Source organism: Nyctibius grandis, chromosome 4 (genome assembly GCF_013368605.1).
Source record: "Nyctibius grandis isolate bNycGra1 chromosome 4, bNycGra1.pri, whole genome shotgun sequence".
In the NCBI taxonomy this organism is placed as follows: Eukaryota; Metazoa; Chordata; class Aves; order Nyctibiiformes; family Nyctibiidae; genus Nyctibius; species Nyctibius grandis.
In genome coordinates, this window is record NC_090661.1 from 77,312,419 (window position 1) to 77,336,412 (window position 23,994).

Sequence of the window (23,994 nt, forward strand, 5' to 3'; positions counted from 1 at the left end):
CTCTGGAGCTGTTTGGCTGCACACCTAAGTCACAGCAAGACACGTGCACATATATACACACACATGCTTCTTGCCAGTCAGGATGTGCAGCTTCAGAAGTACTACACCTTCTCTCACTGAATAGGGCTGAACCTCAACAAAATGCCAGATGGGTTTACTGGGCTAAAGACCAAAAACTTAGCCATTAACAATTAAACCTTGAACTTTTTCTGAAGGAGAGGTTCAGGCTGATGGTGTGAGTCTCCAGGCCAGCCATCACTCTGCAAATGCCATTTCCCAAGAGGCAACAGGGCCTGTTTCCACCTCAGATTTATTACACTCTAGGGAGAATAAATCTTAGTATCTAAGAAAAAAAAAAAACAATGTAAACTTATTACAAATGCATGGTTTATGAACTTATTTTTAGAAGTTGGTCAAAGTATCAGGGTTTTTTTCTTGGTTTTGTTTCCTTTTTTCACCCCAAATATGCCAGTGATTTGACTAACAGTAAATCAGAGAAGACCGTAAAAGTTAGTTGAAAAAGTACCTCCTTCTTCTTGATGTAAAAGCTTTAGTAAGGCAAAGTGTTTCCTCTATACTGCAAAAAAAAAAATAACAGCATTTTTATATACTGAGACAAAAGAGTTACATTTGCCTGCTTTTACTAGTTACAATATTTATTGCAAATTTTCATGGACTTGGACACACAACTGAAGGTGCAACATGGGTACGGATGGAGGGATAAACATAAGCCACAGCTTTTCCTTACTACCTTACGTGCTACATCAGGTGTTACTCCTGCCCCGACACCCAGGCAAGAGGCACCAGCCACCCTGTGCTGCTGCTGAGGGATCACCAAAATTTTCGTGTGGGAAGGGAACCTCAACGAGAGAAAGAGGAGAGGAGAAGGACGTGGAGATCTGAGGTCTGTCTGCCTGCTCTCCCAGCTCCAGGTCTGCCAAGATACCTCCTCACATTTCCCATCTCTGAGCAGTTACTGCTTCTGCAGCCGTATTGCTAGATTTTCCTCCTAACAAGCATCCCTTTGCCATCCATTCATCTAAGGCAAACACAGCAACTTCTGTACCAGAAATTGCTTCAGAGCTGCATTGTATTTGTAAAACAAACCTTCAGAAGGAAGAAAAAAAAAAAAAAAGAAATATTCATCCTTGACTCTTACAATGTATTTTTCACACTGTATTATACCAAACCAACAGGCTTAGAAAGAAAAGAGGGGGGTGCCATTCCGTTTGTACAATTTATTTTATCCAGTTGCAGCATCATATTCTGCGGGAAGAAATGCACTACAAGTATTCTTAACCTCCAAGGAAGATTAGGTTAAAGAGCCCTCTACTGAAACCTGTGTTTTCTCACAAGTTTTCTACACTTCGTAACTTTCCTTTCTCCTGCACATGTGTCAGAACAGTCACATTGATTACTCAAGCCATAATATCATAACCTCCCTCCATAGGTAATACTGTCAAACACTCAAATCCTGGAGATATTCACTGTTTTTATTTAAAATGCCTTCTCTTTCTGCTGACAGCAACAGTGCTCACCAAGCCTGAACTCTTAATCACCCAATATAGTCAGAGAACAGTCTTCAAGGCCTACATTTAGTTAACTAAGCTTACAAATTTGCATGCACCTAGGTGTTCCTCAGGCAAAGAAAAAGAACATGCACTTCTTCCTCCAAAAATGTTATCAAACATATAATTACAATCACTTTACTTGGGAATAAAAGGAAAAATAAGTTAAGGAGTAGAAGATCGTGGATGGTTCCAGATTTTACGGAATATCAATTAAAATTTTTTCAGAACAAAACTCAATGTAAAAAAAGAAAAAGATGAGAAATGAAAAAGTAAATTGCATGCAAACTTTCTAATGATGATAGCTGAAGAATAAAACACACAGTTATCTGACACAGAGAAGGTTAAGAGGACAAAAGAATGAATTGGGTGGACATGAAAAATTGAAGGAAAGACAAATTCGGAACTGATGTCAGGCCACACATTTTAATTGCGGAACTGCATGCCAGACATTAACACAGAGCTAGGGTCATTCAGAGAACAATCAAAGGGCAGTTGGGGGACATTGGGCACTGGGGTGCAGCAACTTTCTACAGAAAATCTTGCTAGTCTTTACTTATACTATTGCTGTGTTATTTGAAATAGCTAGCATGAACTGTGGTGCTCTTTTAGGAAAAAAAAAAAAAACACAGAAAGAAAATAGTCATATCATTGAGGCTGTCAATCATAAGCAAGAAAAACTACAGGCATTCAAAACAAACTGCCCCTTCAGAGCTGAGGTCACCTTGTCAATATCAATCTTCTCATTTTGATGCACATTAAGAGCTATTGGAGTGTCTGCTTTTATCCTATGACTGTGATTTGACCTTACTGACACTACTGAATACAATATGGTCATTTAAGGATGTGGTAATTATCGGTAACTGCACTAAGTAAGTTAGTAGCACACAGGGCATCATTGCTCAGGCTTGCATTGCCACCTGGCCTTTATTTTAAGAGATTTATTCTAATTTCATATGCCTTGACTCAAACTATATTCACATCAGTCCCTTATTTACAGTTATTTTCCACTGGACTCCCATGACAACTTACACTAAAAAGGAGTGTATTTCACCTGAAAGAAAATGCTGTTGCTTTACAAATTTTAATTAAGCTTATAAAAGCTCATACTACACAAACACCTTTAATCTTCCAACCTTATCATAGAACCATTCTGCATTCTCTATCTTTAAACATTATGTCAAGACACTGATGGAAAATATGCTGCACTAGTACTAGCTTGCCATTTGTAAAGGAGAACGTATTGGAGAGAAAGGCACATCTGTGAAGTGTTATTGAAAGTATAATATACACACCATTATGCAATGTGCTTGCTAAACTTCAGCCTTTTAACAGAAGCACTGAGATCACCTGCGTGCAGGGTAGCACCAGTTTAGCGACCTTAATTTAGTTAAAATAATGTGCGTAGGACCCACTTATCAGTTTAAAGTATGGAAAAAAATTAAGGCTATTCAATAACAATTTAAGATACGATACATGCACAAAACTATGACTTCAGTAAGAGAGGCTTAAAACAATTAAAAACAAACCAAAACAACTCACTGTGACTGTGTGTTGCTTTGTATGAACTTCTTGATTACGAACAGCAGTTCTCAAAAGGGAATACTTTGTGTGCACTACTACATTCAGCATGGTATTGAAACGCTCTTCGTCATCTCACATTTACTCCTTCTGACAAAAAAAATTGCAAATGAATCAAACAAGACTTCTGTCAAAATACAACACAGGAACAACCACAGCTGGGTCAAGAATGAGACCTCCTGCTGTGTGTGTCACAGCCTGTCACTACAGTGGTGACACAACACGCACCCCAGCGCCTCTGATATGCACCAGCTCACCAAAAGCAAAACCCACTGAATTGTAATGCCCTTTCTCCAGGATCGTATTCCACTTCCAAAGTGAATCAAAAGGTAAAACAGCCTGTCTCCAAGACTCGAGTTTGAAAGGGGCAGGTGCTTAAGATAAGTATACATGTTCCTTTTTGAACGCCTTTGGAGCAGCTGCAGCCTTGTGAGCCCAAGACATGGCCTTGCTGGGAGGACACGAGTCAACCTGAGCACACACATGCCAGCTGCTGCACTGCTTCCAAACACAGGCCACAGCACTTCCTTGTGCAGCAGCTTCCTTTGGTCTGAAATTGGCTTTACCGATTTACTGACAAAGATATAGAATGTGATCACCATAGAGATAACTTTTTGTTAAAAGTAAAACAAACAAACAAAAAAATAGTCACTAGTAGCTTGGGCTGGAAAGGGACCTTGGAATTGATTTGGAGATGACATGCTGGGCTTAGGCCCAAAGCAGAGATCCTGGCCAGAGTCTAATGCTTTTAGAGTTCATTTAAAGATGACCTCAAATAGAATTTCCAGTTGTAGGGGCCTAATTCACTCCAGATTGTTTAGATACACTGCTAAAGAAAAAAAAAATCCCAACACAAATATCCTTCTGAAGTTTTGGAGTTCAACTTCATAAATTTTTAATCAGACCTCGTGTATTCTTCCATGCTTGTTCACTTTTGTTGCTATAGGTTGTCAGATTCTGTTAACCCAGAGGATCAATAAGGAGGCAAGCTTCTCTGACAGCTTGCAAACACTACTGTTTTCTTCACACTGTTTCTATTCAGCACTACTTCTGCCATAGATACACCCACATTTTTAAAGCTCTTTATTTTCCCCAAAAATATATACAGAAGAGTGCAGCAAGGAGAGAGCACAATACTCCACTTATTTAAACTAAGCACACAAAAATATCTCACCTTGTTTTGCCATATCACAAGCCAGACTTGAGAAGTTACCTGGCTTTAGAGATTGCCAAACACTCATCCTTCCAGGCTGCAGCAGTTCCATCCGATCAGATTCATCTGCAGTGCAGTCTTACCTGCAAACTGTGCCAGCAGCATTTGCTTTGCAACAGTGTGAAAAGTGAGAACAAACCACATGCTGATGACCCTTCAAAAGGTCACTGAACCTGGTGCCACTGTGAAATGCTACTACATACATCCAGGAAAAGATCCAGAGCACCAGAAATGCAGTGGTGATGGAAAATATGTTCCTCCGCTACTCAGAGTATTTCAGCAGCTCCAGCAGCCTGAACAGTACCTTTGCACAGTTCTGGATGCCAAAGTCTTAGAGCTTACCTAAAGCATCACTCTACAAAGATAAGGGTGATGGGGTGAGCAGGGAGGGAGGGAGGAGGGGAAATAAAGGTGAAAAACACTTCTTTAAAGTGAGTCATACTCACTTTGACTGTGGCTTCAACTGTGTCTTGACAAACAATTAATGCTAGATTTTCACACTACCACTCATTTGGCAGAACATATTTAAGCCAATACAAAACACAGATCGGACTTCAAATTAGCAAGATCACCAGTGAATTATATGATGAGAATGATAGCAAGTCTGTGCTGGCACCAGGCTTCAGCGTGCCACCTGGTATTCCAGATTGCACTGATCCCAGCCTGTGCTGATCCCCACCACCTGGTGCATTGCAGAATGCCTCTTCTGCAATACTGCAAGGCTTTCTGAGCAGCCCTCTTGGAGGGAGGGCCCTTCTGTTTCCAAGGTCACCCACATTTCCAAGAAACAGCCTGCAGAAAGGCTGCTCAGCTGGATCAGACCTTTATTTTCATCTCAGCACTGCAAGAACTGTATACCATTTTAGCCTGCTGACTGGCCAATGCTCCCAACAGAGTGCTCATTCTCATGACCAGGACTACTTTCTCATGCCCATTCTGCCCGTTGAGAGCAGCTATACTCCTCATGGACACAAAGCACAGCAAGCACCCCCATCCCAAAACAGCATACACGCTTCTGCCCAAATTAGCTTCTCCTTGCTGCTTCAGTGCTACCGTAACTTCACTGCATACAGCATTGAGCATCAATTCTCCACAAGAAAAAAAGTGAAGGTGGTTGTTTTGCCCTCACAGCTCAACAGATAAATAACTCTTATGGACCACCTGCTTTTCTTCCCTGTTGAGCCTTTTTGTGCAACAGCTTGTCCCTGTTCCCTGGTCACAGCCAGGGCCAGACTGTGAACTAAAGCACACCCAGACCACGCCCAGTGCCCACCTTAGCAAGCTCTGCTGTTTGACGAGATGAGGCCATCTTGTACTGTATTGTCTGACCAAGAAACAGAACTTCTCAAATGTGAGCAGAAATATTTGCTACACCAGAAACTATCCAGGGGAAGGTCTGTTGCTATATTTAGCTACAGATAATTTTGTAAGCCCAAAGAATAATGAAATGATCAACTATATAGCAGAAAAGGTCGGATGCCTGATCTATGTTGATGAGCAGAGGGGAATCATGTAAGGGTCTGGCCCAGCTTCCCCACAGAAATCTCACTTTTAGCAGGGAAAGGTTGCCACTATTGTTGCACACAGACAGCTCTGCAATGCTATTTATCTTCGTAAAAACCAATAGCACAAAGCTGCAGGGGTGAGGGCTGAAGAAAAATGGGCAGAGGCTGTAAGCCTTGGCCTGGGCCCCTCCAGGAACACTCACAGGGACACAACACACAGTACCTGGTGCTCAAGCCCTTGCCATCCCCTCAGGGACACGCAGACAGTTGGACTCCATGCTAGAACACAAGCCTTGGCAAGCAGCACCATCTACAAAATCAGCCCAGCCTATCCATCCCCTAGCAGTGCACGTAGCAAGTACCAGGACTGATGCCAAATTCGTAACAGCAGTAACATACTTGGCTTCGAAAGCCTTTTTCTTACATTAGCCAGTGGCTCCTAAGGAGGCTTCCAGCAACGCTAGGAAATCACTAATGCAAAGGAAACTTCTCACTTACCTGCTTTCATCACCATTCTCCAAATACAGCAGCTTTCACAACTGTGCTCAACCTTTATGTAGACTAGCTTCAGTCACCCCTGAACAGCTTTGATGCTGAAACACCTGCAAAACAAGGTGTAGCAGATCAGTTATCACTCACCTTAATCAGAAAAGCCTGTGTCTCATCTGTTAGACCACAGAGCCCTAGCAAATTTTCTGGGGTCTAGCTGGCGTAACAGTGGCTAGGGGAGCCAAGGGACTGCCAGGGACACACAGAGCCCGCCTGTGTGAGGTGCAGTGCTGGCACACCAGCTGAGCTCCTTGGACGAAATAAGCACGAGAGCAAGAAGTGATTTGTGAAAAGATAGGTGGAAGGTCTGGTTGTATAATGGAAAACAAAAAAGATACATGAACTGGAATAAAACCTGCCAAAATGAAGTTAAATCATTATTTTTTAAAAAAAAACTACACACATTTTAACTGATAGGATAAAGATATAGAGAATTACTGCTTTGTGTCTCACAGCTACAGTGTTCTGAATCCAGTAGCAGGAACATCAGAGCACATTGTCATGTCATTGCTCTGTTTTCCACCTTGGCAAAAGGAGATAATTTATGACCTCTCTGCTATCAGAGTAGCTTAGAGGCTTCTTACACTAACATGAGTGAAAAACATCGAGATTCTTAGAGTGAAGGTAGAATAAAAATGCAAAGTATATTAACTCTCCACACTAGCTATGGCTGGAAGGAAAATAGGAGGCTCAGCAGACTAACTGCTTTACTCAGTATGGCAAATTATCCATTCCAAAAGGCAACTAGTGGCATGAAAACAGTAAGTGAACGTTACAGGGCATTAGCAGAGGTGCAAGAATTCCCTACCATTAACAGTGTTAGTTTATGCTTTTAAGTTTACAGCAAATTAGGCATACCTTTCTAAAGCTTATCAACACTTCTCTCACTAGAAATTCTAGTTCTAGAAAAAACCTAGAACCCTAAAATATTGGCATCTCTGCCATTTCATAATAACAAACCTTAAAGTAATACTTTTCTGTAATGACTAGGAAAAAACACTGATTCAAATCATGCAACAGTAGCTTCAAAGACAAAAGTCCATTTATCCTTGCCTCTCCTAATATGTGCTTATTTGCTTCAACAAGAACATTTAACATTCAAGAGCAGCCAGATCTGCTTCACCTGCTCCAGCTTACCAGAGAGGCTGCACTGGAGTCACAGCTGAATCCCCAAGTCACACAGGCTGCCCTCAGCAGGACACACTGTGCACGTGTGGCCAGTGTATGCTCCAGCCCATGGCACAGATGTGTGCTCAGGGGCCCTGTTTCTGTCAGCAAGGTGAAGGAGCAAGAAAGGCTCTCAGAGAACATGTTATGGATTTGAATGGAGTAAGCTACTTGATACTGTGAAATGGTCACAGAGAGATCACTTCTTGGCCGGGGAGGGTCCTGCTTTACAAAATCGGGCATAGTTAAATAAAGGGCACATTTCCCTAATGAGCCCTTTTACCTCTATAAAAACAGGATGAATTATATCCAATATATATTCCAGTTCACTACTTGAGAAGATTAAAATGGCATATTTTAGTTTTCCAAAAGTGAAAGGCTGGATCACTATCTTTCCCACTTGTAAAGCCTCTGGGACTAACAAGCATCACTCCATCTGGGAGACAAAAATCTGCCCTTCCAGCTGAGACCACAACCCTCGAGTATTGATCAAATGTCCACCTCCCTTCCACATAATAGAATTTCCCAGTGAGCTAATTGTTTTTACTCCTTTCATCTCCATAAATGAGGTCAATGGCAAGGGCAAAGAAGAGAGAATTAGCTCTAAGTGTTCTTGGCTTCAAAGCCAAAGAAGACAGAACTTCCAGATTTTGGAGAGTGCCGTACAGGGTTTATAAAGCACCATGGGACCTTCCAAATATCTGAACTTAGAATTGCTTCAGCTTGGGACAAGGCTTGCCTGCACTGCCCAAGGATTTATGCTTTCTATGTCTGCCATTACAGTTTGGCAATGCCACTTGTGGGTCAATGATGGCCTTAACACATGCTGTCACCCCAACAGTGACTGGCTCTCATCCACAGCTCCTAAAGCACTTTGCAAAAATGCATGAAGCTTCACAACAGATGCGGAGGCAAGTACCACAACGTGTATGGTGTCTCATCCTCATTGCCATCTGCCTGCAGTAACAGAGCTAAACAGCACCTCCTGCCCTGCATCCCGCGTTGTGCAAGTGTAAGCAAGGCAAGGCGGGTCGTAACAATGCAGATTTGTGCACGTGGATATACACCAACATCAGGTTTACAGAAAGGAAAACCGAACTACCAGCAAAGATGCGAATAGCAGGATTAAAACTTGACTCTCAGGAGAAAAGGCAGTCCTTTGGCTTTCTCTCCCAAAGCAGCAATGATTCGCTGAGGTGTGGCCTTTAGCCCTCCTCACTTTTTTCCCCCCCACACATGGACACATGTCCTAAATCAAGGCTTTTCCCTGTGTAATACTGCAGTTTCCCCCCTGTGGGCTTTAAATAAAGAGTTCAGCAGCAAATTAATTGCATCCCCACCCATACAAGCAGAAGTCTGCAGGTGCCTGTCTCAGACCATCATTCCTGATCCTTGTTAATAGTTCTACCTGTGATAACTCTGCTATAAAATATTATTTTGCTAAGAAACTAATAGGTCCTATAGGGTTTTTATGTGTGTCTGGTTGGGTTTTTTAATACAGGAGAGGCCTGTTATGAGACAAGGTATCTCCTTGTCACAGGTAAAAAAAGTTTTCTGTTACTTCTTTCCTTCTTTGAAAAGAATCAGCATAACCAAGTGCACCATGAATTAAACCATGCAGTCATAAGTCTTTTCATATATTAATGTCTTCAATCTCCTGTGTGTCCTTGTTCTTCTTCACTTATACAAAACATGTCCTGGAATAATTTTGTTAAAACACAGCCAAAACAGAGCAGAAGGCAGGTCCTTTGTATAGGCCAAGCACCTGCCATCAGGTGACTTCCAACTAGGAGAGCTGAGGAATCTGATACCATTCACTGCCAGGGACACAACAGCACCCAGACCTGAGTGGTACTCGAAAAACAGGAGTTACCTTAACCAATGTTACAAGAAAGTTTCAAAAATATGTTTACTCAGAAACACTATTTTACAGCCACTCTCCTCTGAAATCTGTGATTGTTGAGACATTTATCTGGTTTTATTCCTCCACTTTTCATTCCAGCTGCTAACATTCAAGCAAATCTACACTGGTACATATATTTTTTTCATCATATCATACAACAAGCTTATAAATACAGCATTGCTGGGCACAAAGGGATCACTTTCTGTTAAAGATTCTACACCTAACTTTCACAGTTACTTCCCATATTTTAGGAACAGCTAGAATTGAAAAGAAACCATGCTGCTAGTGTAAACAGAAGAGAATACTTCAGTTCTCCAACAGAAAGATTAAAAAAAACCCACCTCAACTTTGTATATAGCACACTGAGTACATCCTATGTTTTTTCATCTCTGAGGCCCAGCCCTATGAGACTAGCAGTCTGAATGCCAGTTGCACCCAGTGAAGTCTCTGGCACACTCAAGGCTATTGCAGCATCCACTTTACAGCCCTCACATTTATGCTGGTTCATAACTGCCCAAGCACAAGACAAGGTGGAGAAGGCAGAGGCTTTGGGAGGCTCTGGCCTCACCAGACCTTGCTCCCACCAGTGTGCAAAGAAGACACTAGTGCCAACCACCACCCCTGCAAGGCAGGTGGGAGGAGGGCTCTTATCTAGGTGGGCAGCCAAATAGCTAACAGGTGGAAACACTTTAACTCTCTCCCAATCAAAGCAAGACAAAACTAACTGCTGGAAGCCTAAAACACTAACCCTAAAGCTGTAGAAATCAGTTTTGCATTCTGGAAAGATGTTTTTTAAGCCAAGCTCTGATTTTGTGGAGTTTGCAGAGACCACCTCTCAAGAGACAGAAGAGACCTAGCAGACATTACTGCTCTCAAAATACATGTGGTACCCTGTCCTCAGGGACTCGCCCCCCATTAACCAAAAGCTACAATACAAGTAAGGTCAATAGTAGCACAACATCCAACATTAGTAAATGGATTCTGCAAAGCAAAATTGTTATGGGAGTCTTCCTGAGACATCTACATATGTTTTCACTGCATTATTGCCAGAAAGGACACCTTATAGAATATAAAACTATCCAAAAACATATGCAGCTCAACTCTGGGAGTAATTTTTGAAAGTCTGTTCGTTCCTGGATGCAAGCAAAGGCTACTAGGTGTCTAGAATAGATATAGTCTAGACAGATGGAGCATCATGGGAGGAGGAGGACTGTACACGATCTGTTTGTTTCCTGTAGAGCCTTTTGTAATGAACTTTGTAAAAAGCCTTTTTGTAAATCCAAGTGAATTAAATTGCTTTATATAGCACTGGGATAAACAACTTATTAGCAATTAGATTTTTTTTTTTTAATTACTTAAACTATGAATGTTGGAAATGGATGAAGCAGGAAAATTTGGATAAAATAATTTTAAAATATAAACATTCCAGTAGGCTGGAAATTAATTCCCTTCCAAAAAAGTGTTTTTAATTTAAATCATACAAGCGATCCCATTAAAGTCAGGGTTTTAATATTTTCAGGAATAAAGATCTCAATCTTTCTTTTCAAGATATGACCAGTGTCAGATCACAGAATCATCTGTCAAGATCCTCAATAATTCATCCCTTTCCCTGCGTTGATTACTGTCTGTAATGAACAATGTGCCCTAGAAACTATTGCATGATCTGAAGACCTCTGAATCTTTAGCAGTCTGCAGCCTGGTAAGATTTGCAGCCTCTCTTGCTAATTTTTGAAAGAGCACACAACACTATGAACACATGCTGTAAACTTGCACATTACTTTAAAAAAAAAAAAGAAAAAAACCCAACCAAAAACAAAGCAAGGAACTTATGCTCTTACAGCCAAACCAGAGAAAGAGAAAACCTGAGACAATCTTAGCAGGCCTGATGAGACTGAAGAGATTTTCAGCTACAGATAATGTTATTTTAACCTATCTTTCCTTGTATCACTTAACCCTGTTGTGGCACAAAAGCCATATTCTTCCTCATGCACTGAAATGACAGGTTTGGTGCAAATCCTAGAGGGAAAATAAGAGCACATTTCAGTTCAGTCCCAACTATAATATATCCGCTTACTAGCCTGCTTTGTCTCTGGCACAGTGGGTTTACCCCTTCCCCAATCCATATGGAAGGAGCTCCAGCAAGGCAGAGTAATGGGTTCATGATCACTGTTTTAGCTCTCTCCTCCGACATGGTGGCGGGACTTCAGTCTTGAGGTCCTTCTGACTGATCTTCTCATGGGGAAACAAGAAAAGAATTTGTTCAGACAAGTAAAAACCTACTGCAAATATACAATTTGTGTTTGAGTTAACTTTTGAGTTAGCCAGTCTTTACCTTGTTTTGCTTACATTGAGGCTATAACCTTCTCCTACATGAAACAATCTTGGGAACTCCTTCACAGATATTATCCACAGATAATTTAAAATGACGCTTAAATGGCAACCTGTTTATACGACAAAAGGTGAAATTAGTAAATGGATAATACTGTAAATAATTCAACTAGCTTTTAATATTTAATTTCTATGGATCATAAGTTTGTTTCATAGTTCCTATGAAACCTGCCCTTAATAGTAAGTAAAAAACAATTACAATAGCATTCTTCAAACGTCTGTATTTGAATGGTGATTGCACTGAGCATGAGGGGCTGCGGCCACAGTTTAATGAGGTAGTAAAAGCAAAAACTGTCTCAATGAATTTGCCTCCTCCTCTGCTTCCCCATGAGTTTTTGCCAAAGCAGATGACACACTGAGTTGTGCCACATGGCAAACTGGAGCAGAGAATTGATCTGAGTCAAAGGTACCTCCCCTGTTTTTTCCTTTAGGCACCACTGATGAAGGAAACCAGCAGCATTGACTTGGGATTACTATCCAAATGCCCAGGTCCGTAGGCCATAGTCTGAAACCCTGATTTTGCACCTAGGAAACCTGGCATTTAGCAACAGAACTTCAAAGCCAAAGAGCCAGTCGCTCCAGACCGCATCTTCACAGATGACCTGTCTCGGGTTCACTGCTAAGTTACCTTGCTGCCAAGTAAGTTTTCCAGTGTAGGAATTTAAGAACCTCCAAAACAGGAAAACATAACCCAGAGGAAAAAAAGAATAAAATGTAAAGACAAAAACAAATCCAAATATACCCAGCAATATCTTGGGGAAAAAGAAATGGATTAAGGAAAAAGTTGTGGATTTCTTTATCTGATTTTATACAGTCAGCAGAGAAATGCTTTATCACCCCCTACAATATAAGAAACCCCACATTTTTAGTACTATATAGAAGCAAATATCTTTTTTGTAGTAAAGAGAATTAATTTTAATCTATTTCCTCTGTTTCCTCCATTCAGGCAACTCCTTAATACATTGATTTTCCATGCAGTTCCATTTTCTCCACCAATACATTTCTTATAATTGGAAGGAGTTGCTCTATTAAGCTTCTTAATAGATTCCATGTTCTCAAAACCCAGTAACTTCAGGACAATACATTAAAAGAGAAAACAAATTAAGCCTGGTGTTTTCGAATGTGAGGCTCCATCAACAGTGACCTTTAAAGCTACAGCAAGGATGCTGTTTAAAATTGGTTGCAGAGAAACCAGTGTCTAATATGTCTAATTGCATTAGTTTGTGTCAATGCTACCACACCCTGAAACTCTTTGCAAACAGTTTGTTGGTGACCAGGAACAAATTACAGTCCTGATGTGAAGCAGCAATGGACACGTGCAGATGTCAATGAATTCACTTAGAGCTGTGGGTCCATAGCGGTTGTGAAAAAATCAGGACCTCTGTATTTAGCTGCATCACCTAGCACAGACACAGCCTAGTTTGAGCGATGAAGTCAAGACTGGCCTTAGCTTTGTATATGCAAGCAACATTGAGCATTACACACAGCACAAAAGTATTATGACAGTCTAACATAGTTATTTTAATTATATCAATTGAATCCAATAACTATGCTGCAATATCACATTAACTTAGTTTGAAATACAATGTGAATGGAGGTTTTATTTGCAAACCATTACAAAGATGTAATTCCATTTTAAAATAGCAAATGATATAAAATAATTCTCTCAAAGCTAGTTAGCCCTGGTATGATTCCTACCCCTTCCAGAACTATACAGCCAGCTACCTTCACATGTATTTTACACTGCCTCTTAAGTCAACCAGAGAGGAGTTTTCCACCACAAGTAAAGAACAAGGTGACCTGACAATCTGTGTGGGGAAATCTCAAACACACAATGAGCAACTGGAGCCAGGGGATGGGGACGCCCCGACAGACTCTTTGCAAATGACTGGAACAGGTATTTGCCAGATACCCATCCTACAGCCCAGCCTTTAGGACAGGGCATGAGACCTCATCTGCTCTGGTATATGTATCACCAATTCCAGCTTGAAATCACATTGAAGTGACACTAAGAGTTAGGAAGAATGAGACCTAATCCTTGTAAAATTAATCCAGGTAGTTAATCCAAAATAGAAAATATTCTTCATCTAGCTTTATGCTTCCTAGGAAAGGTTTTATTTAAAAAGTCAGCTCCTAGCTGCTCTTCACCTAGCATTAACCTTTGCTAACCATTTGCACAGATAGCACTGTGGGTAACAGATCCCCTTCAGCAACGTGACTGCCCTCTTGATTGTAACCCATCACACCCTCACATCTCATCTATTTTTAATTCCAACTCAAAACCGCATATGGCCTGTTTCTTTGCAATTTCAGTTTCCTTCCCAAGTTACATGTTTCTGCAGCTTCATAGGTTGAACTGTTGCTGTTTAAATCCCCTTGCTCACAGTCAGTTAGCATCCTCTCCTAGGTGAAATATTTTGGGATACAGTTCATTTTGCATTACCCTGCCTGGAAGACCCTTATGGTGCCTTCCACCAGCAGGTGACTTTTTTTTCCTTTAACACGGAAATCATTGTACAAGAGACTTTGCTTTTGTTACAGGTTTTCATGTTTGCCTAGGGCTTAATCACAAACAAGACTGCTAATTATTTGTACCTCCGACAGCGCTGACTAGGTTTATCCAAGATAAGAACAGTTCAGCCCCTTGTTCCGCCACCTGCCAGCGCAAGACTGTTGCCAGCGATTCCCTCCAATAACTCAGGCTTTTTTTGCAGCTGAAGAGGAGGAGTAAATACTGTGTTTGTTTTCCTAGCAGGCACTTGTACTTGGTGGCTGCAGTAAGGGACACAGCCCGCGGGAAGGCTTGCGCCTCCACTCTACCCGAGGCGCAGGCAAGAGGGGAGCGCAAGCTGCAGGCCCGGCCCAGCGGCGGGAAATGGGTTTCTGAGGACAGGGGGACACATTTGGGTGTTTGAGTAACTTTGGGGGTTACTTAACACAGTGCAAGGCCCTCGCTTTCTCTGAGGCCAGCAGCTTTCCCTGGCACCAGGCCAGCGCCCAGCAGCTCTGCAGAGCAACCCTCCCTCTGCCGCGGGTCAGGGGTGCCGGCACAGCACCAGGGAGGTGTCAAGCACTCACCCAGCGTGACCGCCTCAGCACTAACCACTGCCCCTTCTTATCCCAGGGCAAAACTTAAACAGTCAATGTTAAACACAGGCCAAGCACTATTAGAGGTCACTGTTACTACTAAACCCAAAGTTTTATTTAGTCTTTCTGGACGAAAACCAAATACCTTTGTCACCAGGACTCTGGTAGCTCTCCTCACATACAGCATTAACGTCTCTCCCAGCTACACGAAGGCTGTAGCACAGTTATTTTCAGACAAATACAGCAACTATTTTGATCTACAAGTTGTGCAGTGCTTCCCTCACGCTGGAGCACAGAATTTACAGTGACCTATCCTGCAGCACTGTAAATCACAGCCCAGGAACAATCAGCAGATGCACGGGCCCTGGCCGGCTCTCTGTCACCGTAACGGCCCTCCTCAGGCCAAAGCAGAGCCAGGCGCCCCTGGGACAGTCACGAAACCAGTGCTCTCTCATCAATTTCCAAAATAAAGTCAGTGCTGCAAGAGATTGCAAAACCTCCGCCTTTCTTTTAGCAGGACTCACAACACACACCCGCTCCTATCTACAACCCACTACCTATTAAACTTTTTTATTTTTAAAAAAAAACAGTTAAATTTACAAGATTTCCTCTCCATTTGAAAAGGGCTACCTAAAGAGTGAAAAAAAAAAAAGTATAATCCAGAATAAGTATCTTGTATAGTCTTCGCAGGTGAAACATTTTCATGCTCAGTTGCCTCTCTGAGTGGTTCTCTCTACAACGACAAGGCTGAAGTTCACCATTTCCCCATTTTCATCTTTGGCAGAGCTATTATGAACAAACTAGATCAAAATTATTTTTCATTACATATAAATAGCAGATGTGAAACCTTAAGTCAAGTGTTGCAGTGATAACTTCTGAGGCACTCACAAACTCACTACAACTACTTGTCTCACGTGAATACATGGAAATGCAAACAGCAGCATATAAAATGGAAGTTTGCTCACAACATAAAAAAGATTAATAGGAAACACTTCCTTGATGGTTTATATTTGACCTAGCCTAGCACAGTATGACAGAGGAGGAAACAACCCAGGAGAACAAAGTCATGATGGACCACCCTGCGCCACTCTGTGGGGCAAAAAAAGCCAACAGCTTTGTTGTAAATCTCTGAAGGCAGTGGTTGTCTACTCAGCAGAGAATCTTCAATTATTCAAGCATAAATCACATTTTCATATTCACGTGACCTCAGCTGAATCTCACGGGCAAGAAAAAATTACTGACAAACAAATAGGCTTCAGCCTATTATCATATAGGCAAAGATGGATGCATTAGAATTTCAGTATCAGTACACAGAACGCTATGGGGTTAATTAAGAAAATCCTGAAATGCTAAATGTTCACAAAAAAAGTCTACAAACGCATTCAGCAGGCTTTTGTGTGAGGCAGCCTGATCCCACATGGGATCTCCCATCTGAGATAGCAAATATTACTACAGCGTAATAATAATAATGAATTTTGGCTTGATGATAAAGAGTGAACTCATTCAGGAAGGAGACCAAGAAATTACTGATGTTATCTGACCCACTGCCTGTTTGAGGATGAAGTATTAAAAATACATATATCACAGTAACTATTTGATGCCATATATGGCATTAAAATAGAAAATTCCTCTGCTTTTCCAACAGAATGATTGTTCAAAGCCTCTTGTCATGCAGAGAGAGACTTCAACTCTCAGTTAATTTAACAAGCCTGAAACCATCTACTACTACTCCTCTCCGTTCATCTTAAGTAAGTCTAACACCATATCATCAAACCAAGCTGGCTGGACACAGGAAGACATTCCCAAAGGAAGTGAGTTACCCTGGCTGTGCTTACCTCACAGAAAATCACCACATAGTTACACGCATTTGGAAAGGGTCTGATAGTGCTTGCCCAGAGAGCTGCAGCCATTGAGTGATCTACTGACAGTCTCCGTGTGCCAAAATGGGTCAAGTAACAGAAAATCTGGATGGAACACTATTTTGAAGATCTGTTTAATATCTAGTGACAAGTGGAAAAAACTGAGATGCTTTCATGCAGGACCAGATGATCTAAGCACAGGAGCAAACTACTCTGGTTGCATCTGCTAGCACATCAAAGCTAGACAACCCAAAACTCCTGCCCAGTAACAGCTGATCTTCACGCCTGTTAATGGAAGATTTGCCGAGGGAAAATTTAGGCAACAGCTCAAAGTACTGCCAACACAGGAACACATTTGGAGACAGTCAGAGGAGTTCTTTCTCCCACAGAAGTCCACTAGTACTAAAACAAAAGATTTACAAACAATATTCTGTAATTGACATTAAAATACTTTATTGGCTAGATAGAATGTGCAGCATGGATAGAAATATACTGAAATACAAAGTCCTCCAGAACATCATGTAGAAAAACCACAATCCATACTTCTACATCTTATTTACATACATTGCCAAATGTATTCAAGAGTGTGAATAAGGTCATATTTGCATTTTTTTTTCTTCTCTTCAATGCACATCTAGTGTAGTCCAAGGCCTTTTTGTTTCTTCAACAGAAAATTGTGCAGCTACTCTATTTCCTCATTTGGCCTGAAATCTGATGAAATTTTACATACTCTTCTCTCCCTTGCTAGATCCTTTCAAGCTTGACTTCTGCCTCTTTTTCTCCCTTTGTCCCAGTATGCGAAAGATTTTTTTCTTAGCCTCCTTTTGCCTCTTGAATTTCTGTTCATCCTCCTTCTGCTTAACTTTGAGATATTCTTTAAGGTGTTCCCGATGTTTTACTTTGGCTTTCTTTATCTTGTAATTATTCACTGTACTCAAAGCACTGAGTAGGGCTGATATCTAAAACAGAAAATAGAGAATCAATATACAAGAAGTTCAGGTTTGGTGAACAAGAAACAGTTTAACCTCAGCAGAGAGCCGCATAATGAATCAGAGATTCAAGGCAAGTTCCTAATAATTTCTGCACCTGTTACCCAATTTCTAAAATGGTTTAATTATTTATCTTGTTAGGAAAATAATCAAAGGTTTAATTTTTGTGAATTGGTTAGATACTATTTAAAAGGCTACGCCTAATTGCTACTACAGGACACTTAAAACTGCAGTTTGGATCTTCTTGCCTTTACAAGCACTCTATAATTCTCAATTTTTGAAGCAGAGTATTTGCTTCAAGTCCTATCTTTGTTAATAATGCATAGCAATGAGAAGTCAAATAAAAGACTGCAGCTGCCAATTTAAGTCACCCATAATGCAAGAGCAATACATCCAACTGAAACACCTTGAAAGTGCTGTGACAAGGACAAAAGTCATATTTAGGCTTCAGGTGACCTACTAGTTTAAAAAATAGACACGATCCACTCAGTGACAGTTCCATATACATACTGCATGCCAAACAGGAACAAAACAGCGGCGGCAGCAGCGACAGCGACTTGAGGTTAGTGCGGGGGCGAGGGCGACATCGGGCTGTAACCAGGCAGTTTTCGTACTCTTGGCCCCCCCGGAGCAGCAGTCCCGATCTGCTTCCCCCCCCCACCCCGGACCTGGAGGTTCCAGGCAACGAATCAGGAGAGGAGGGGGCGTAGCCGGAGGCACCGCGGGCGATTTAAATGCACCACCCCCTGTTGATTGGGGGTGGTGATTGATTGGGTGATAAAAAGCCTCCTGGAGGGCAGGGACTAGTCCCTGCCTAGGGGGTAGAGGGAGAGTCAGCAGTGACTGGGTGTGTCCCAGGGCAGGAGAAACCGCAGCAGTTTGCAGCTCGTTGGGGAGGGCGCTGACTCCCTCCCAGTGCACAAGGCGAGGAAGGTGCCAAGGAGCTGTGAACCAGGGGTGTCACCAACAGGTACTTCCCAGCTCAGTGAAAGAACAATGGTATCTACCCGGCGGAAGAAGACCAAAATGGATGTGGGAACCCAGACAGAGCTCCCACGGAAGGAGGCGATGGTGCAGGTTGCCGGCTGCAGGGAATGCTACAGCGTCTCTGTGGTATCAGGGGGCTGTGTGCACTGTGAGCAGGTAGATGATCTGCTCGGCCGAGCGGCACAGCTGCAAAGCCAGGCTGAAAGGCTTCAAGCCGAAGTGGAAAGGCTTAGGAGCATTCGGGAGGCTGAAATGGAGATAGACTGGTGGAGCCAGGCTCTGCCCTCCCTGCGACAAAAATGGGAGCACCTGCCGGAGAGCTCCCAGGATCGAGGGACCCCTGTACTCTGCCCCTCTCAGGTGGAAAACAATAACTTAGAGGAGAGGAGTGAGTGGAGGCAAGTCTATGGCCGTGGCAAAAGGCGAGTGCCCTCCTTGCCTACCTTGCCTCCACAGGTGCCTCTGAGCAATAGATATGAAACCCTAGTGGAATACAGCCGGTCCAACGGGGATGCGGTGGAGAGGCAACCTATATCAGAGGTCCCACCACAGTCAGAAAAACCTGACAGGCGTATAGCTACCTCCTCCACAAGGAGGAAGAGAAGAGTTTTAGTGGTTGGAGACTCCTTCCTAAAGGGATCTGAGGGCCCAATATGCAGAGCTGACCCCCAACACAGGGAGGTCTGCAGCCTGCCTGGAGCCCAAATCAGGGATATCACCAGGAAACTCCCCAGTCTGGTGAAGGCCACAGACTACTACCCCCTGCTGATCTTCCAGACAGGTGGGGAAGAAGCTGCATCCTGTAGTCTGAGGGGGATGAAGAAAGACTACAAGGCCCTAGGACAGTTGGTGAAAGAGTCTGGGGCACAAGTTGTTTTCTCCTCCCTCCTTCCATTTTCAGGTGATGACGTGGGATGGAATAGTAGGATTCTCTCTATAAATGCCTGGCTACGAGACTGGTGCTACAGACAGGGCTTTGGGTTCTTTGATAATGGCTGGTTTTATAAGACACCAGGCGTGACGGTAATACATGGGAAAGGTTTATGTCGTAGGGGCAAAAGGGTTCTGGGACAGGAATTAGCAGGGCTCATTCGGAGAGCTTTAAACTAGATTCGAAGGGGGATGGGGTAGTAGCTGGGCTTGCACCACTGGGGCAATGCTCTAGTGTTGAGGTAGACCAGGAGGCCTCCCATCCCCCTGGGGTGAAATCGGTGTGCCCAGCTCGCTCCCTGAAATGCCTGTACACCAATGCACGCAGCATGGGGAATAAACAGGAGGAGTTGGAAATCTGTGTTCAGTCGGGGGCTATGATCTAGTGGCAATCACAGAGACTTGGTGGGACGCCTCGCATGACTGGAATGTGGTCATGGATGGCTATGTCCTCTTCAGGAAAGACAGGCCGCTAAGGAGAGGTGGTGGAGTTGCTCTTTATGTGAGTGAGCAGCTAGAATGTATTGAGTTCTGTCCAGGGGCGGATCAGGAGCAAGTTGAGAGTTTGTGGGTGCGAATTAAGGGGCAGGCTGGCAGGGGTGATACTGTTGTGGGTGTCTATTACAGGCCACCGGATCAGGATGAGGAGGGTGATGAGGCCTTCTACAGGCAGCTGAGAGCAGTCTCGCAATTACAGGGCCTGGTTGTTGTGGGGGATTTCAACTACCCTGATATTTGCTGGGAGGCCTACTCAGCCAGCCATCCTCAGTCCAGGAGGTTCCTCCAGTGCATTGATGATAACTTTCTGATGCAAATGGTGGATGAGCCAACTAGGAGAGGAGCGCTGCTGGATCTGATCCTCACTAACAAGGAGGGTCTGGTTGAAGAGGTGAAGGTTGAGGGCAGCCTTGGTTGTAGTGACCATGAGATGGTAGAGTTCAGGATCTCATGTGGCAGGAACAGAATAGCTAGCAGAATCACAACCCTGAACTTCAGGAGGGCCAACTTTGGCCTTTTCAAGCAATTGCTAGGGGAAATCCCATGGGACAGGGTACTAGAAGGTAAGGGGGCCCAAGATAGTTGGTTAGCATTCAAGGACTGCTTCTTCCAAGCTCAAGATCAGAGCATCCCAGCAGGTAGGAAGTCAAGGAAGGGTACCAGGAGACCTGCATGGTTAAACAGGGAACTGCTGGGCAAACTCAAGTGGAAGAAGAGGGTGTACAGATCATGGAAGGAGGGGCTGGCCACTTGGGAGGAATATAAGTCTGTTGTCAGAGGATGTAGGGAGGCAACTAGGAAAGCTAAGGCCTGCTTGGAATTAAACCTTGCAAGAGAGGTCAAGGACAACAGAAAGGGCTTCTTCAAATACATTGCAGGTAAAGCCAACACTAGAGGCAATGTAGGCCCACTGATGAATGAGGTGGGGGACCTGGAGACAGAGAATAAAAAGAAGGCGGAGTTACTGAATGCCTTCTTTGCCTCTGTCTATACTGTTGGAGGCTGTCCTGAGGAGCCCTGGACCCCTGAGGCCCCAGAAGAAGTCAGGATAGAGGAGGAATCTGTCTTGGTAGATGAGGGCTGGGTCAGGGACCAATTAAGCAATCTGGACATCCATAAATCCATGGGGTCTGATGGGATGCACCCACGGGTGCTGAGGGAGCTGGCGGAAGTCATTGCTAGGCCACTCTCCATCATCTTTGCTAAGTTGTGGGCAACGGGAGAGGTGCCTGAGGACTGGAGGAAAGCAAATGTCACTCCAGTCTTCAAAAAGGGCAGGAAGGAGGACCCGGGTAACTATAGACCGGTCAGCCTCACCTCCATCCCCGGAAAGGTGATGGAACAACTTGTCCTTGGTGCTGTCTCTAGGCACATCAAGGATAGAGGGATCATTAGGGGCACTCAGCATGGCTTCACCAAAGGGAAGTCATGCTCAACCAACTTGATAGCCTTTTATGAGGATGTTACCCGGTGGATAGATGATGGTAAAGCTGTGGATGTGGTCTATCTCGATTTCAGTAAAGCGTTTGACACGGTCTCCCACAGCATCCTCGCAGCTAAACTGAGGAAGTGTGGTCTGGATGATCGGGTAGTGAGGTGGATTGTGAACTGGCTGAAGGAAAGAAGCCAGAGAGTGGTGGTCAATGGGACTGAGTCCAGTTGGAGGTCTGTGTCTAGCGGAGTCCCGCAAGGGTCGGTACTGGGACCAGTACTATTCAATATATTCATTAATGACTTGGATGAGGGAATAGAGTGCGCTGTCAGCAAGTTCGCTGATGACACAAAACTGGGAGGAGTGGCTGACACACCAGAAGGCTGCACAGCCATTCAGAGAGACCTGGACAGGCTGGAGAGTTGGGCAGGGAGAAATTTAATGAAATATAACAAGGGCAAGTGTAGAGTCCTGCATCTGGGCAAGAACAACCCCATGTACCAGTACAAGTTGGGGGCAGAGCTGTTGGAGACCAGCGTAGGGGAAAGGGACCTGGGGGTCCTAGTGGACAACAGGATGACCATGAGCCAGCAGTGTGCCCTTGTGGCCAAGAAGGCCAATGGCATCCTGGGGTGTATTAGAAGGGGTGTGGTTAGTAGGTCGAGAGAGGTTCTCCTCCCCCTCTACTCTGCCCTGGTGAGGCCGCATCTGGAATATTGTGTCCAGTTCTGGGCCCCTCAGTTCAAGAAGGACAGGGAACTGCTAGAGAGAGTCCAGAGCAGAGCCACGAAGATGATTAAGGGAGTGGAACATCTCCCTTATGAGGAGAGGCTGAGGGAGCTGGGTCTCTTTAGCTTAGAGGAGACTGAGGGGTGACCTCATTAATGTTTATAAATATGTAAAGGGCAAGTGTCATGAGGATGGAGCCAGGCTCTTCTCAGTGACATCCCTTGACAGGACAAGGGGCAATGGGTGCAAGCTGGAACACAGGAGGTTCCACATAAATATGAGGAAAAACTTCTTTACAGTGAGGGTGACTGAACACTGGAACAGGCTGCCCAGAGAGGTTGTGGAGTCTCCTTCTCTGGAGACATTCAAAACCCGCCTGGACGCGTTCCTGTGTGATATGGTCTAGGCAATCCTGCTCCGGCAGGGGGATTGGACTAGATGATCTTTCGAGGTCCCTTCCAATCCCTAACATTCTGTGATTCTGTGAAAACAAATCGCAGGTGATAATTTTTCACTAAGAGCATGTAAGTCTTTAGCACTGGCAGTAGATTCAAGTGCTAAAACAATAGTTAGAAATGGTCTAAGCAACACATTTACACTTCAGGAGTTCTTGTTTCAGAATAAGTGATAATTACCTTCTTTTCATGAGGCTCCCTGATAACAGCTGGTCTCCACTGGTCTTTTGGAGTCTTGCCTTTCTTCTCAAGATTCTTAGGTTTGTTCTTAAAAGGCAGTGCCTTCTGCAGTGCTTTAGGAATGTGGAGCTTATTGAAATGCCTCTTCTCCCTCACAATAGGCTAAAAGAATGGATATACAACATATGTAAGATTCATGATCTTAAAAAGCTTTTATTTTATTTTCCATCTTTCAGGGGAAAAAATACCAAAACACCACAAACCAAAAAAAAAAAAAAACCCAACCCAAAAAGTCAAAACAAACAAAAAAAACCCCAAAATCAAAAAATGTTCTCTGGCGTCCTTGCACCAAACTGTGAATGGTATGTTCACAACAATTTTACTATGACAGAAGTCTCAGTAAGCTTTTGGAGAAGACTTCTACCCTGCAGTTTATAAACTTTCATTGACCCACAACAATCTGCTTTCCACTGCTTTATTCCCATCTCATGCCAGGAAAGACTGGGCGTTGTAGATAAAAATACAAAGTCACACATGCATACGTATGAACATGTATTTACACTGCTCTCAGTTTGCACAGGTCTGAGGCAGAGTGCAAATTTGATCACTAGTTTTAAATAGAAAAGATATATCAAATATACCTTATAGAGAGAATCTTTGTTTTGTTTCAGTTTGATGCCTCGCTCATGCCTCAGCTGGCCTGTTGTCTTCATTCCACTCCAACTATCTTTCTCACCTGCTGGCTTCAGCAAGGATGTTACAGGGTTATAAAATGTTGGGATAGAAACAGGATACCAAGTCCTGACAAAGACGATATCTAAAAGAAAAGGAAATGTTATTTGGCTCATGTCCTGGTTTGGCCTAAACCAGGCCGATTTTCCTTTCAGTGATTTTTACTTTCAGCTAAGTCTCCTCTAAGTAACTGCACTTTCTGAAACTAACTACATGTTTTGCAGACAGTGTCTGCTTCCAGG

General features: G+C 43.3%; 1 protein-coding gene across 1 annotated transcript in view; it reads right to left on the reverse strand.

The window, feature by feature from the left end:
* Positions 1 to 17,248: 17,248 nt before the first annotated feature.
* The window catches only part of BMS1 (BMS1 ribosome biogenesis factor), a 41,615-nt gene continuing 34,869 nt past the window's right edge, over positions 17,249 to 23,994 (reverse strand). The window contains exons 21-23 of the mRNA XM_068398453.1: positions 23,662 to 23,837; positions 23,021 to 23,182; positions 17,249 to 17,779 (exon numbers count right to left, since the gene is read on the reverse strand). Of these exons, the coding sequence (XP_068254554.1) occupies positions 17,543 to 17,779; positions 23,021 to 23,182; positions 23,662 to 23,837 (575 nt within the window). The 3' untranslated portion in view covers positions 17,249 to 17,542. The remainder of the gene's footprint in view (positions 17,780 to 23,020; positions 23,183 to 23,661; positions 23,838 to 23,994) is intronic.